The following is a 14,911-nucleotide window of genomic DNA, read 5'->3' as shown; positions in this document are numbered from 1 at the left end:
TCAAATGAAAAGACATAAGGCACAACCCTAGTTACTTATTTGATCACTTTACATGGGCTGCTCATACGTGCCACATAAGGAGCTACATCTAGAAGTTTTCTGTGAGTTATTTATATATGTGTATACATTTGGTTAGTTAGGCACATGTTAGGGAGCGGGTGGATGACAGCTCAGTTAAGTACATATTTTACTTTCATTTGTACATAAACAATTTTACAGTATGAGTTTACACAAAAAAAAAAATTATATTTTCTCACAAAACTTTTCTGTCATTCTTCTCTCCAAAATTAACAGGTTCCTATTGAGGAATTTCTCATCTTTTTAGCTGCATTTTGTCTTTTGGTTGTTTCTCCTCAATTTAAATTGATTTGGTCAGTCCATAAAATAAATTTTGTATTTCAGAACAAAAAACTCAACCCCCTACTATTGCATAACATATTGTCAATACAAAAGATTTTAAATGTTTGATTTTGAAATATTGGATAACTATTCACATTTGTATTGAATTTTTATTATATAAGTGATTGCGATGAATCTTGACCTGCTTGAATGAATCAAATTAGTGAGATTTTAGCATTATTATTGGACTTTTAAAGGATTGTTCAGGTGGAATAAAAAAGGTTATCCACATGTACCTATACAAAAAAAATCATTTAAAAATTACTCCATATAATACAGCTTTATACGTTGTATACCTTCCAAATACATAATCACATAATTATATACAGTCAACCCTTTGTAATAATAGTCTCGTTTGTTCCAATATATTTTGGCTTTTCATAGTGAATGATTATTATACACCTATAACAACATTTGACGTTTAAATATTTTTTGGCTGTTATAAATAAAAATTATCCAAAAATTAATTTTTACCTAGATTAAAACATTATAAGTAGAAAGTAAAATAAGAATACGTATATTATCTAGATTAAAACAATAGAATAAAAAAACTAACTATCCTAATAGTGAACAATTTTTTTTGTCGCTAAAAGTAATTAAATATTTTAAATTATTATAAGTTATTTTGAATATAATCAAACTAAATATCCAACAAGAAATAATCCCCACATTATAATTTTGCATAGCTAATCCATGCATAATAATTCCTATATTTCTAATTCTTGCATAATTAATCTCATATTATTAATCCCTGCATAACTTAGATTTTTACCTAGCTATACTATAATAAAAACCTATTTACCACCTTTATTTAGGTTCCTTATTGATTATTTTATAAAAAAAAAAAGAAAAAAAATTCAAGATCCCTTAGTTTTAGCTTGTAAGTTACACGACACCCACCCTATTTCAATAAGGAATTTTTACATTCATATACACTATATGAAACTATATTACCCTTCCTACTCAAGTTTTACTATAATTACATTTTATATACTCAATTACCATTTATGTACATTTTAAGGGAATTAGTGATAATAATTAGTGTCCTAAAATTACTCTAACATATCTTCCACTCCCCCACGTTTCTCTCTCCACATCCCACCCCCCTCCCCCGCGTATCTTGCACAAGAGAGCAACAATTCTATCATTGACAACCATTAAAAAGCTTTGAAGCTTTGAATTCGAATTTGGGTTTCCAAAAAATATTATTTGTTTGGATTGGATGTTGTTGCAAAGAATTGAGAATTCTCTCTACGTCTCTCTCTATCTCTCAATCCCGAATTTCAGTAATGTAAAGCAAAGAAAAAGAGAGCAGCAATTCCACCATTGACAGCCATTAAAAAGCTTTGAAGATTTGACTTCGAATTTGGGTTTTCAAAAATCATTATTTGTTTGGATTGGGTGTTATTGCAAATAATTGGGAATATGATTTGGAGTTTATATCTCAATTTTGAGGAGTTTTGGTGAAGATTAGATTTGGTTTTGGCTGAATTTCAGATTGAAACTCAAAGAAGAAGAAGAAGAAGACATGACATACATTATATTGCAGAAATTGTAGAAAAATTGTATTTTGTTGTTTATATTTTTTATTTTATTTATTTAACTATTGTATGAAAGTTGAAAAACATTATATAAAAATTACATTTAAGTTGTATGATATTGTAATTGTATATAACTGAGTAGAAATAATGTATGAAAATTGTAGATAAGTTGTATAATATATAATTAGTTGTATGAAATTTGTTTTTACTATGTATATAAATCAGATACAAAATATACAAAAGATATTGTATAAATTTTGTATAAAATTTGGATTTAAGTTGTATGTTATTGTAGTTGTATTTAACTGGGTAGAAATAATATATGAAAGTTGTAGATAAATTGCATAATATATAATTAGTTGTATGAAATTTATTTTTACTATGTATAAATTAGATACAAAATATATAAAAGACATATTGTATAAAATTTGTATTTAAGTGGTATAATATTGTAGTTGTATATAACATCGTTGAAATAATGTATGAAAGTGTAGAAATAATGTATAACTGGCATGATTAAAGTTTTGATTTTTTGTATAGTATTTGTTTTGGTTGATAAAGGGAAGCTTCCAAATTTGTGAGGTAACGTGGCTGACTGGCTAAGCCCATCCCTTTGCTCCTTTCCAGAATTTTAGATTTCAATCACCACTTAAATTTTAGCTTAACTTATGTTCATTATTGTAGAGTAAATATAGAAACTATGATTAAATTCAACTGCAATTCATATCAAGTTGATGAGGAAATCTGGTCTTGTCATTTGATGGTTTGATGTTTGGATTTAATTTATATATGAAAAGAAGAACTTAGAAGGAGGGACCATGTTTGTTATAACTTATAAGTAATTAATTGGCTGTATAATTATTTTGAGGAGTACCTAAAAAGAACGTTAAAAAAATCATTTGAGAAGATAAGAGGTGGTGGAGAATTCATATCTTTGCGCTCACTTCACTAGAATTTATCATCAGTTTGTCAATCAACTTTCCGATTTAGATTTAACTGTCGATGATCAAGCTTTGTTCTTCATTAGTGTTCATATTGTTAACTTGATGCTTCCTATGGTGTACTCACCAGAAAGAATAGCGATCTATGTATGCAGAGTTTGAATGGGTTTTCAAAATAATAAAGACTTTTAATTTTCTAAAAAAAAAAAAATTCCAATGCCGTGGAAGAAAACAGAAAAGTCGAAAGTTGTCAGTTCTGTGTTCGATTTAAGAGGAAAGAGAAGAGGAGAGAAAAAAGAAGGAAAATGGTGTAACTTCACTTAATTGAAGGCACTAATAATGGATTGGAAGCCTTTTAAGGTGAAATGTATATATTTTGTAAACAAAACTTGTGTAGGTAGGGTAATTTATTAAACATAAATATTTAGGATAATAAAGTTTCCAATAGTGTATAGGAATGAAAAAATCCCTAAATTTTATACGCTTTTGCGGCTACTATATGTAAATAATTTCGGCCGTGGGCTAAAAATGACCTTTGCCCAAGTTACACATTTGGCCGATTGGCCAAAAATGATTATGTCTGCTAGCCAAAATATAAAACAAAAAAAAGGTATGAAATATGTATATTATATGTATGTTGTACATTAATATATAAAAAAAATTATACATTATGCCGGCTATTATTTTTGAAGCAGCTACATTGTGTAGTTTTCCCTACTCATTATCGGATAATGTCATAAAATAAACTACAAATATTAACGGCATATATGAAGTAAAAATGTAGCTTCAAAGTAGTAAAAATAAAAATTGATACTTCGTAACTATTGTAGTCTTCGTTAAGAAAATTACTAACTTTGGATCTAACTCGTCCCAAAAGCTAGATCACGGTGTTAAGTTGTCCAAACTTACATAAAGATACTATATCCCATGCCCTCAATCAGTTCCTTACATGCCCAAGGGTGGATATTTTGGAGGGTGAATAATACAACATAGGCACATCATTGAGTAACGTAACATCAAGCATAGTTTTGGCTCTGATTCCATGTGAAGACAATGAAGCTCGAACCTAACTCTATCTCAAACACCAGCACACGAGGTGATAATTGTTCAAAGTTATATGGAGAGACTACAACATATACCCTCAATGTAGGACTCAACAACCTTAATTGAAGTACTTGATGAAAACACTATGTTGTTTTCGGGATCATCTGGGTTAGAAGACAATTAAAATGGAAAAACAACAGTTGTTTTTCCACTAAAATGGAATGACTAATGGAGAATTTATTCAGTCAATTAGTGCATATGAGCATAGGAAATAGCACTGCACAAGTTTACCTTGATGTTTCACCTCCTGCATTTCTAAAGGCATCATAAGCATATCTATTTCCTGAATCAGCAAGTGTAATAAATGGAATCCGAAATCCATATAAGCTCCTAAAAACCAGCAATAGCCAATAGCAGTTGATTTCTCTAAGTTTTTTCATTGCAGAGAGAAGTTTGATTTCAACATCCAATTAATTAAGCTGAAGAAACATTGAGCACAAGAGTTCTTCTCAATCATAAAACCAACTCATTTAAAGATTCCTTTACGAAGTCATCTAATTCATGCTGCAGTTCTAATGATCACTCGGGAATACATTATGATTCACAGTTTCAGATTGAACTTATCAAATCACTCGTACGCGGGGTCCGGGGAAGGACCGGACCACAAGGGTCTATCGTACACAACCTTACCCTGCATTTCTGCAAGAGGCTTTTTCCACGACGTTATACCAAGTAAAAAAGAAATGGTAATTGATACAGAGAAGTATATGGCAGGAAAACAGCTAAAAGGTAGTAATATAAAGAACACTGAAGAAATAACAGTAGATCAGGTATTCCGAAGCTCAAACTTGTTCTAACGGGGACTGGAGAACCGTTACAAGTTTAAAACCATAATACTAAATGAGGAGAGGATTCTGCCCAGCCTAATCTGGAATGGCATAAAAGGAGAATACGAGTCATATTAATGCTAGGACAGTTAATAATATAGGACTACAATGGAATAAAAAGTGACCAAGCCACTCCACTACAATGATCTAGGCAACACAGGCCATCCCAGACAAAGAGTATTGTACAAGTTCAAACATTGGCTAAAAAATCTAGAGGCAGACATGAGCAACCAAGAATCAAGAATTTGGTAACAAACTTTACAGCAATTTGATGATTCACCATCTTCTGATAAACCCTCTTTACGCAGCGAATCTCCCATTTGAAACAACACTAATGTCCACCTTATTTAAAAAAATAAAAATAAAATTGGTTTCACCTCAACTGCATTCACTTGCCTTCTGAACACAAAGGAAGAAGGAATCATCTGCGAGGCAGGAAAATAATCCTCCTTCTCAATCTTTTACATGCATTTGGAGACATCTCGTTTTGGAACTCTTCTAGAATCTACTTTTTTTGAGCCCTTCACAAGTCTGAACAATTTATTACATTTAACATCTCAACTTTAAACCAGACCTCATCATTTCCGTATCACATTAACTTTGCAACGATCACCGACTATTTATGTTCTACTACTGATGATATAAGTAATAAGGTCAAACTAATTACTGTTACATCTTGTAACTAAAGTTCTGGAAGGGATGCATTTATTAGATAAAAGGTCGACGCGGGCTCTGCCCGTTACTGCGATGATTCATGATAACTCGACGGATCGCACGGCCATCGTACCGGCGACGCACCATTCAAATTTCTGCCCTATCAACTTTCGATGGTAGGATAGTGGTCTACCATGGTGGTGACGGGTGACAAAGAATTAGGGTTCGATTACGGAGAGGGAGCCTGAGAAACGGCTACCACATCCAAGGAAGGCAGCAGGCGCGCAAATTACCGTTAAACACATTTAACTCCTATACTTTCTCCAACTTCAGTAGGTTTTAAGCTAAATAACTCTTCTTTTATTCCAAAAAACGACAATGAAAATTTCTACCCCACCCATTTACCTCTCTTCAACATAGCACAGCTCCACAAGTTAGACTAAGAGAAAATAGCAGAGAATGGAACCAGGAAAACATATTACTTCAGTTCATTCTCCTGTCAAAAATGAAGCACAATTTTCCTCATACAAAGGAGTGGATCTCCTGATGTAATCAGCACGATCAGGTCAAAAAGCAAACTAATTGGAAGACCCATTCTGATTTTCACTAGACATAGGGCTCTGAAATAAAAAGAGCAACACAGACGAAGGAGAAGGTGAACACAATTCCATCAAACAAAACAAAGATACACTCTTTCTATGCATGGCCAGTGGAGGGAGAAAAAGGGTTGTGGTTCAAGGATGATTTCATCCAACCTAACCCCATCATTTCTCAAACAGAAGAAAGTTTCCTCAGGAAAAGGAATATTGCACCCTCCAATGGCAAGTAGATTATTTAAAGGAAAACTTCAATAAGTCCTCCAAAACTAGAATAAAAACGAGCGCATGAGAGCTGCAGAGACTTCATTTATGACTCCAATATAGGTCATTAAGCAAGCGATACTGCTTTATAAATGAACCTTTAGCATTTCAGAGGTCAAAATTTTCCATATAAAGTAAATTCTTGTTAGCACATTTCCCATTAAAAAAAGCTCAAAGATAATAATTTTGAAATGGTACATCCATATATCGATTGTAGGTCATCATTAAAGACAATTAAGACAGAAAAGGTATAAGTATAGCATACACACTCATGTATCATGCCTGCAACGATGCTGCAACCAGATAGATGATATTCCTTATAGCTTCAGTTTGAAGTTAATATGCTTTCTAGCTGAACTATGAAAGCACACATACATTGCTAAAAAGAAGACAGTTTTGGACAATTTCCCTTTCCTTTTCCTTTTCCTTTTCCTTTTCCTTTTCCTTTCCCTTTTTTCTTTGATAGAACTCCTATTAAAAGGAATCCATAGTAGGTTTGGAATTGCCTAATTAAAGATTAACAGTTTTGTTTTGGACTCTCCCTATTTGATTTTCTTTTTCAGTTAACTTTTTGGGCACTAATTTTCCCTCCCCACCAGGTTTCTGGTTGTTAAGATTTTTCACTTATTCAGTTCTAAAAAGTCCAAAAGTTTTTTATTTGACAAGAAACTTGATCTGCTTATGTCAACTTCAAAATTAACTCTTAAGAGAAAAAAAAAAAAAGAAACTCTTGTGGTATGCTTCTTGTGAAGGGAATTGACTCCTTTTGTGGCTACAATACTCTTTTAATTATATATAGAAAAATCCCTCCTTACAAATTTTTCAAGCTCTGCACAGTCAGTCACAAAACACAACCACCGTACTGAGAATATGCAACGCGTTCATAAGTTGTACTATACCAAGTGCAGGTCAAGGTGGAAAGGTCCCGTAAAATGAGTAAACTTATGGCAAATATGGTCTCCTGCTGGAATGATTTGGAAGATCCAAAACCAAAAATAGTGGTATTTTGCTAGCAACAAGATAATAGAGGCAGTCACTCAACATAGATTGATCCGAAATCTGATTCAAATCCAATATAGTACCTATGGGCACATAAGAAATGTAAAATTTCACCTTAAATTAACCTAAACCATCCCTAAAGACGCAATAGGAAAAGGATCCGATTTCAAGATGGATGGCACTTTTGCCAAAGCAACCAATTAGATGTCAGTTCTTTTCCTCATTTCTTCAGCGAGTATGTAGTTCAATTTATGCAGGAAAAGCTAAAACATGGACCAAAAAAGCTTCATTACAACAAGAAATAAAACATAAAAACGGAAAAGGAAAAGATAAGTTTTTTTGCACCAGGAATGGAAGTGCGTCAAAGCACTAACTAGTAACAATAAGAATACCACAACCGTGAATGTATGTGAACTTGAACTGAAAGAATAGGGTAACAATGTTGAAGCACAACTTCAACTAAAAAAAAGGAATGGTATAGTATCCGTGTAATAACAGAAACAATCACCAGAAAGATCATGTACCTCCTTGAGCTATTGACATTTGACAAAAATGTGATTTCCAAGGCTGAGCACAGTTGCTCAAATCTAGTCATATTCAAACTGAACATCTATCTTCAAATACTTTCTCATTAGCCTTACAATAAAGGATGTGAATTTGGCTAATGTATGGCATTCTTCATGTGTTTTGGTTTCTGAAACAACCCCGTGAATCACCAACTTCCTCAGATTAGGACACCTTCCCAATAGCCCTGCTACCCACTGTGAGAAGAGGTCGCTAATCACCGTCCAGCCAAGCTCCAATACAACCACATTTTCCAATTGAAAAGAACCTTGCAAGCCATACTGAACTGCTGCCTCTCTTAGTTCATAGTTCAATGAGAGATGACTTAATTGAGGAAAACAAGCAGAAATTGTCTCGATATCAACAACCTCATCATCGTCATCAAACACCACTCCCCACAACCTCAGTCTTCTGAGTTTTGATGATTTTGCTATCATATGATGGAACTTGGACCACATGATTGTGAAATTGCTGACGTCCACAATCTCCAGATTCTCGGCACTCTCACCAATATCAAGATGGATGACACTAACATCATCAATCTTAAGGAGTCTTAACTTCCCCTTGCTAACAAGCTCAAAGACTTCAAGCGTACAATCTTTTAACTGCAACTTCTCAAGGCTATCAGCCTCCAAAACAATTTTATCCAAACTAATGGCTTCAACGTAGATATCTTTCAAAGAGTTAGTACTCAACTCCATTGAGGCCTGCGGATCAGACATAACAATATCCAGACTTACGAGGCTCAAGACCTCAACTTTTGGGCAGGCTGTGAGGAAAAGACTGAGGTCCAATGCTGATACACTGACATAGCTCAGTGAAAGAGACCTCAAGCAAGGAAATTTTTGGTAACTAGGTTCAACACCCGTAATCGTATTGTGAGCGAGATCTAATACTTCCAATCTCTGGCGACCACATTTCTCGAGTATATTAATGTTAGGAGTAGTCCTGACATTATAGTGTAACTCACGCAAGGTTTCTCTAGTATACATTAGCCAAGCAATCACCGGAGCAGCAGAAAACTCATCCACGTCATCCATAAGAATTGAAAGACACTGCAGTCCGTTAGTCTGGAAAATCGTCTGGGTTACAATTATCTCTAGTCTGCTCCGTGTGAGCTCATGATAAAGAGGCCAGTCATTCGAATTAAAAGTGAGCGTGTAAAGATGATTTCTCCAAGCCTCTCGCCATTTCCTGCAAGTAGAAGATGCAATCACAACATCTCGTGCAGCTCCTAGCCGGGACAATATGTTGCCAATGACCTCAACAGGAAGATGCTCCATTCCCTTATGAACAGAATAACAAATCAAAAAGTCACTAAAACCTCCAAACTTTAACAGTTACATTATCTGGGCATGATAATACAGCAATTTAAAGTCCAGCATCTTCTTATCCTCAGCAACTAAATGAAATCCAAAAGCAGATGACAACAACTCAAAACACAATGTGCAAACTGAGATTAACAGTAAAATAAAAGACCAATCTTCAGCCAAAACTAGACCAAGAAATGAAATATCAAGCGACCCAATTAGTGACCCAGCAAATTAAAATCAACCAAAGACAGATTGCTTAATTCCAGTAAAAAACGCTAAATCGAAAAAGACTCAAAATGATTTCACCTTTTTGGGCAGAGGCAACAATCCCATTAATACCACATCAATTTCCCATCTTGCAACCAAGAAAAGAATAAAATCAACGAAACAATTTTAGAAAATCAAGACACTACCACACACACATTCATAGAGAATATGATACATTACATAGTAAAAAATCAGAAATTTGGCAAACTTACAACAAGAATTGAGGTAATGATCAGGACCCAAAACCAGAAATGGATCGATGAGGCAAATGATAAGGAACGTTCAATCAAAAGAGATGGAATCTGACAAAAACAATTTCGGGGAAAATTGGCCAGGGCAAGATGGTGGAAGAAGCGCAGCACAGACAGACACACACAGTGAGTGGTGTGCTGTGTGCAAAGTGGGATACACGTGAGAGTTGAGACCCACGTCAGCCCGTACTTCAAACTTCAAGAAGCCTGTTATATATGCTACACAAATACTTGACTTGGGATTTATACGTGGCATTTGGAGCCCATTGGCTTGAAAAAATAGTTTTTTAACAGAAATAACTTTTAAGTCAAAAAGTAATAAGTTGGGGTTTGTTACCTTAATGTTTTTAGCGTGTTTTAAACAGTTTTTAATTTATTTTAATAACTTTTTAACTTTGCCAAACATTAAAAAAAATTAAAAAGAACTTAAAAGCTGATTTGACCAGTTTATAAGTCAATCCAAACACTCTCTTAGTCTATCAAATTTATAAGTTGCATTTGTAAATTGCGATTTATAAGTCCCAATTTTATAGTATCACAATTTATAGTATTGCGATTCATAAGTCGCATTCATTAAAATTTATAAGTCACAGTGTGTTGAGCCTACAAATGGGTATAAGTCACTATTCAGAAATGCTATTATAAATATGTATGCTTAAAATGCAATTTAAACTAATAACATTGAGAAACACATGCAAATCATATTTCATATGTGCGTTTTACATATTTTTAAAATTGTATTTGTAATTATCACTAGCAAAATTTTCCATAAAAAATTACACATTTTGGAAAACTTAAGGGAGGTATGTGCAATTAGTGATGTAGAGAAAAATTATGGAAGCTATAAATCAACTATTTTCAGTATTTTCCTTTATATTCCCTAGAATAAATTAGTTAAATTAAAGAAAATACCCATGCAATCAAAAAATAATTACTCAAAAATGCCCATTTTGAAAATTATTACACTTTATATAGCTATTTCTAAAGGGAATGGGGAGATTGAAGAGGATATCACAGATCATATCGGAGCGGGGTGGATAAAGTAGAGGCTAGCTTCCGATGTTTTGTGTGAGAAGAATGTACCACCGAAACTTAATGGCAAGTTTTACAGAGTAGTGATTAGACCGACTATGTTGTATGAGGTAGAGTACTGGCCAGTCAAGAATTTTCATACCCATAAGATGAAAGCAGATGAGATGAGGATGTTGAGATGGATGTGGGAAATAATGGTTGGATAAGATTAGGAATGAAGATGTCCAGGTAAAGGTAGGTGTGGCCCCCGTGGAGGACAAGATGCGGGAAGCGAGACTTAAATGGTTCAGGCATATGAAGATGCGAAGCCCAGATGCCCCAATAAGGAGGAATAAGCGGTTAACTTTGGTAGGTTTGAGAAGAGGTAGGGGAGGTCAAGGAAGTATTGGGGAGAGGCGATCAGGTAGGACATAACGCGATTCAACTTACTGAGAATATGACCCTTGATAAGAAGGTGTGGAGGCCGAGTTATAGTAGAAGGTTAGTAGGTAGTCAAGCATTTTTTTTAATCTATACAGGGGTATTAGGGTTAGTTTGGTAGTGTTTCTTGTTCTTAGATTGCTAATTTTACATGTTTTCATATTATTATCTGCATTGGTTTCTTAGTTTCTTTGTTGTGGTTGATACTTATTGTTATTTCTTCCTTCCACATATTTTATGGCTCTTAGTTTGTTGTTATTATCTTTCAGGCCCTTGATGTTGGTATTGCTTGTCTCTACAATTTCTTTTCTTCTTTTACGAGCTGAAAGTCTATCGAAAAAAACTTCTCTACGCTCCCAAGGTAGGGGTAAGATCTGTGTAGATACTACCCTTCCCATACTCCACTTGTGGAATTTTACTGGGCTTCTTGTTGTTGTATACTTTAAAAGGGGATTTTTACTGTCACGACCCAGATTTCACACCCTCGAGAGCCGTGATGGCGCCTACTGGTGAAAGCTAGGCAAGCCAAATTATCCTAATTACTTAACCTTTTCCAGTTTTAAATCATTATCAGTGATGAGTAGATATCATGAAAATAGCGAAAATAATTAAGCGAAAGATAAAATCTGACAATTTATCTTAATACAAAATTGCGGAAGTCTAAATACAACTATACCCAGAATTTGATGTCACAACTTCACAGACGGTCTAAGAATACTATATACAAAGTCTGAAAGATAAAATATACACTGTTTCTAAAATGAGTAAAGGAAACAGGATAAAGGAAAAGATAGGAGGTGATGGCAAGGCCCGCAGACGTCTGCAAGACTACCTCGTGTCGCCTGTGTGGGCTGAAGACAGCACCCTCACTGCGGTCCAAGCACTCCGGTATCAGCATCTACACACAATGCAGAGTGTAGTATCAGCACAACCGACCCCATGTGCTGGTAAGTGCCTAGCCTAACCTCGACGAAGTAGTAACGTGTCACGACCCAAACCTCGATCCGGTCGTGATGGCGTCTCTCGTGAAGACAAGGCCAGCCAACAAACCCATACCGCCTTATCAAAAATAGTTAAACATTAATAAACAATTTAAATATGATTTAATGATATAATTAACGGAAGCACAACCCGACACAACCCTAACCGGGGTGTCACAAGTCACGAGCATCTACTAGGATATAAATACGACTGAAAGCCTGAAGTATACAAATACAGACTAATGAAATGAGGAGAGAGAAAAGCAGTGCTGCAAACGCCAGCAGCTACCTTGCTAAACCATGATGACTCTGCCTCCGATCAGCCAAAACATACCTGAATCTGCACACAAGGTGCATGGAGTAATGTGAGTATTCCGACTCAGTGAGTAATAATAATAAATAAAGACCGAAGGCAAGAAATCACGCAAAAACACAAAGTATTCCATACTGAAGCAGTAAAATCACTTTAAATAGTAAAGTAGTGAGAAATCAAGTGAAAATCCCTTTTTTCCAACAAGTAAAGCAAGTGGTTTGCAAGTGAGTAACAAAAATGATAGAAATGTAAACAGCCCCTCGGGCAAAACATGTACAACAAACCGCCCCTCGGGCATAATATCAACAGAATCAGCCCCTCGGGCTCAATATCAGAATAGTAACAGCCCCTCGGGCTTACTCTCAGAATAGTATCAGCCCCTCAGGCTACCTCACAATCACTCATATCAGCCCCTCGGGCATAGTATCAATCACTCAGAACAATGGGTACCCGCACTCACTGTGGGTGTGCAGACTCCGGAGGGGCCCCTTACGGCCCAAGCGCTATATCAAACCACCTCGTGGCATCATTACTCAACATATCCTCACATCACTCAAGCCACCGCATGGCATATAAAGTATCTCAGGCCCTCGGCCTCATATCACTCGGCCTCACATCACTCAAGCCACCTCGTGGCATAAATAGTATCTCAGGCCCTCGTCCTCATATCACTCGGCCTCACATCACTCAAGTCACCTCGTGGCATAAATAGTATCTCAGGCCCTCGACCTCATATCACTCAGCATATCCTCACATATGGCCTTCGGCCTCACTCAGTCCGAAAATCATCATAAGCCCCTCGGGCATTTGTAAAACAGTAGTTCTCAGCCCAAAATACCATTTAGAAATATCATTTGAGTTTTCAAATCTGCATAATAGCGGCTGAGTTTGTAAAACAAGAATTATCAACAGGACTGAGTTTAAATATAAGTCAAAACAGTGAGGAAATAGTGATAAAAATTCCCAAAGGATTCAAATAATTGGCACGAAGCCCAAGTATGACAATCAGCCCAAATCATGATGATAACAAATAAGTTTCAATCAAATATGCGGTAAAATCATCAATCGGGATGGACCAAGTCACAATCTCTGGTAGTAAAAGACCCCGCGCTCATCATCCAGCGCGTGTCTCACCTCAATATAGAACTACGATGTGCAAATCCGGGGTTTCAAACCCTCAGGACATCATTTACAATCGTTACTCACCTCGAACCGGCTAATCCTCTAGCTCGTGATGCCTTTGTCTCTCAAATAGACCTCCAAATGCCTCGAATCTAGCCACAATAATTCAATTCAGTTAATAAAAATTATAGGAATTAATTCCATATGAAATTCTACATTTTCCATTAAAAATCCGAAATTGCACTCAAGATTCGCCCGTGGGGCCCACGTCTCGGAACCCGACAAAAATTATGGAATATGAAACCTCATCCAACCACGAGTCCAACCATACCAATTTTACTAAAATCCGACATCAACTCGACCCTCAAATCTTCAAATTAAACCAAGAGGGTTTTCAAGATTTTCCCAACCAAAATCACCAATTAAATGCCAAAACTAGTAATAGATTCGGGTAATCTAACAAAAATTAAGTTAAGAACACTTACCCCGTTGTTTTCTCTGAAAATCTCCCAAAAATCGCCTCTCCCCGAGCTCCAATTTGGTAAAAATGGAAAATTTCAGAACTCAACATTCTCTCCAGAATTTTCGTGGTTACTGTTCACGCATTTTACTGTTCATGGGTATTATATATGGGGTACTGTTCATATGTACTGTACACGGGTACTGTACACGGATACTATTCATGTTTTACATGGTACTGTACACGGATACTGTTCACGCAGGTGCGGTTACTGTTCACACGTGCGAAAAATGCAGAAATTGCCCAGAAAATTGCAGCAGCTTTTCTTTTCACTAAAACGGCTTTAACTCCATCATACAAACTCGGAATTCGATGATTCTTGTTCCTATGAGTCACAAATAATAATACGAACATAGCACTTCAGCCGAAACTCAATTCGGAGCTCATTTGCTCAGCTCAATACCCATTTCGCTCGTTAAACAATTAATTCATGTTTCGTGTCAAAAACCCAATCGCGACTTGATGAAATTAGACCAAACTTTCCAGATCAGTCCTGTAAGCACGTGATTTTTGCCCAATATGAGAATTACTCCCAAAAAATTCAAAAATAAAATGATTTTTCTTTGATGTGCAATTTTGTGATATTTTGTGATATTTTGAATAATTATTTGTATTTGTCTGTGCATGTTTATTTGCTAAATTAATAAAAAATACAAAAATATGTCGCATTTTGCATGTAGGATTTAATTCTATAATTGTTACTAATTAAATTTGTTTACAAAAAATGAAAATTACAAAAATAGGCATCTTTTGCATTTTTAGCATTTAATGCCCAAATATACAATTTTATGCTTAATTATTACT

The 14,911-nt window shown here is 35.4% G+C and overlaps 1 protein-coding gene across 2 annotated transcripts; it reads right to left on the bottom strand.

Moving 5' to 3' along the window:
- Nucleotides 1-7,596: 7,596 nt before the first annotated feature.
- Nucleotides 7,597-9,936, bottom strand: LOC104220768 (F-box/LRR-repeat protein At1g67190-like). 2 transcript variants are annotated; one of them, XM_009771699.2, is made up of 3 exons: nt 9,682-9,936; nt 9,509-9,557; nt 7,597-9,175 (listed from the first exon to the last, which is right to left on the bottom strand). In XM_009771699.2, the coding sequence occupies exons 2-3, from the start codon at nt 9,533-9,535 to the stop codon at nt 7,913-7,915; spliced, it is 1,290 nt and encodes a 429-aa protein (XP_009770001.1). In that variant the 5' UTR covers nt 9,536-9,557; nt 9,682-9,936; the 3' UTR covers nt 7,597-7,912. The 2 variants fall into 2 exon arrangements, with proteins under 2 accessions (XP_009770001.1, XP_009770002.1); XM_009771700.2 differs by lacking the exon at nt 9,509-9,557 and having other exon boundaries at nt 9,682-9,900.
- Nucleotides 9,937-14,911: the final 4,975 nt, after the last annotated feature.

Source organism: Nicotiana sylvestris, chromosome 12 (genome assembly GCF_000393655.2).
Source record: "Nicotiana sylvestris chromosome 12, ASM39365v2, whole genome shotgun sequence".
NCBI lineage: Eukaryota > Viridiplantae > Streptophyta > Magnoliopsida > Solanales > Solanaceae > Nicotiana > Nicotiana sylvestris.
Note: the sequence above shows the minus strand (reverse complement) of the source record. Positions and strands in the feature narration are given on the sequence as shown.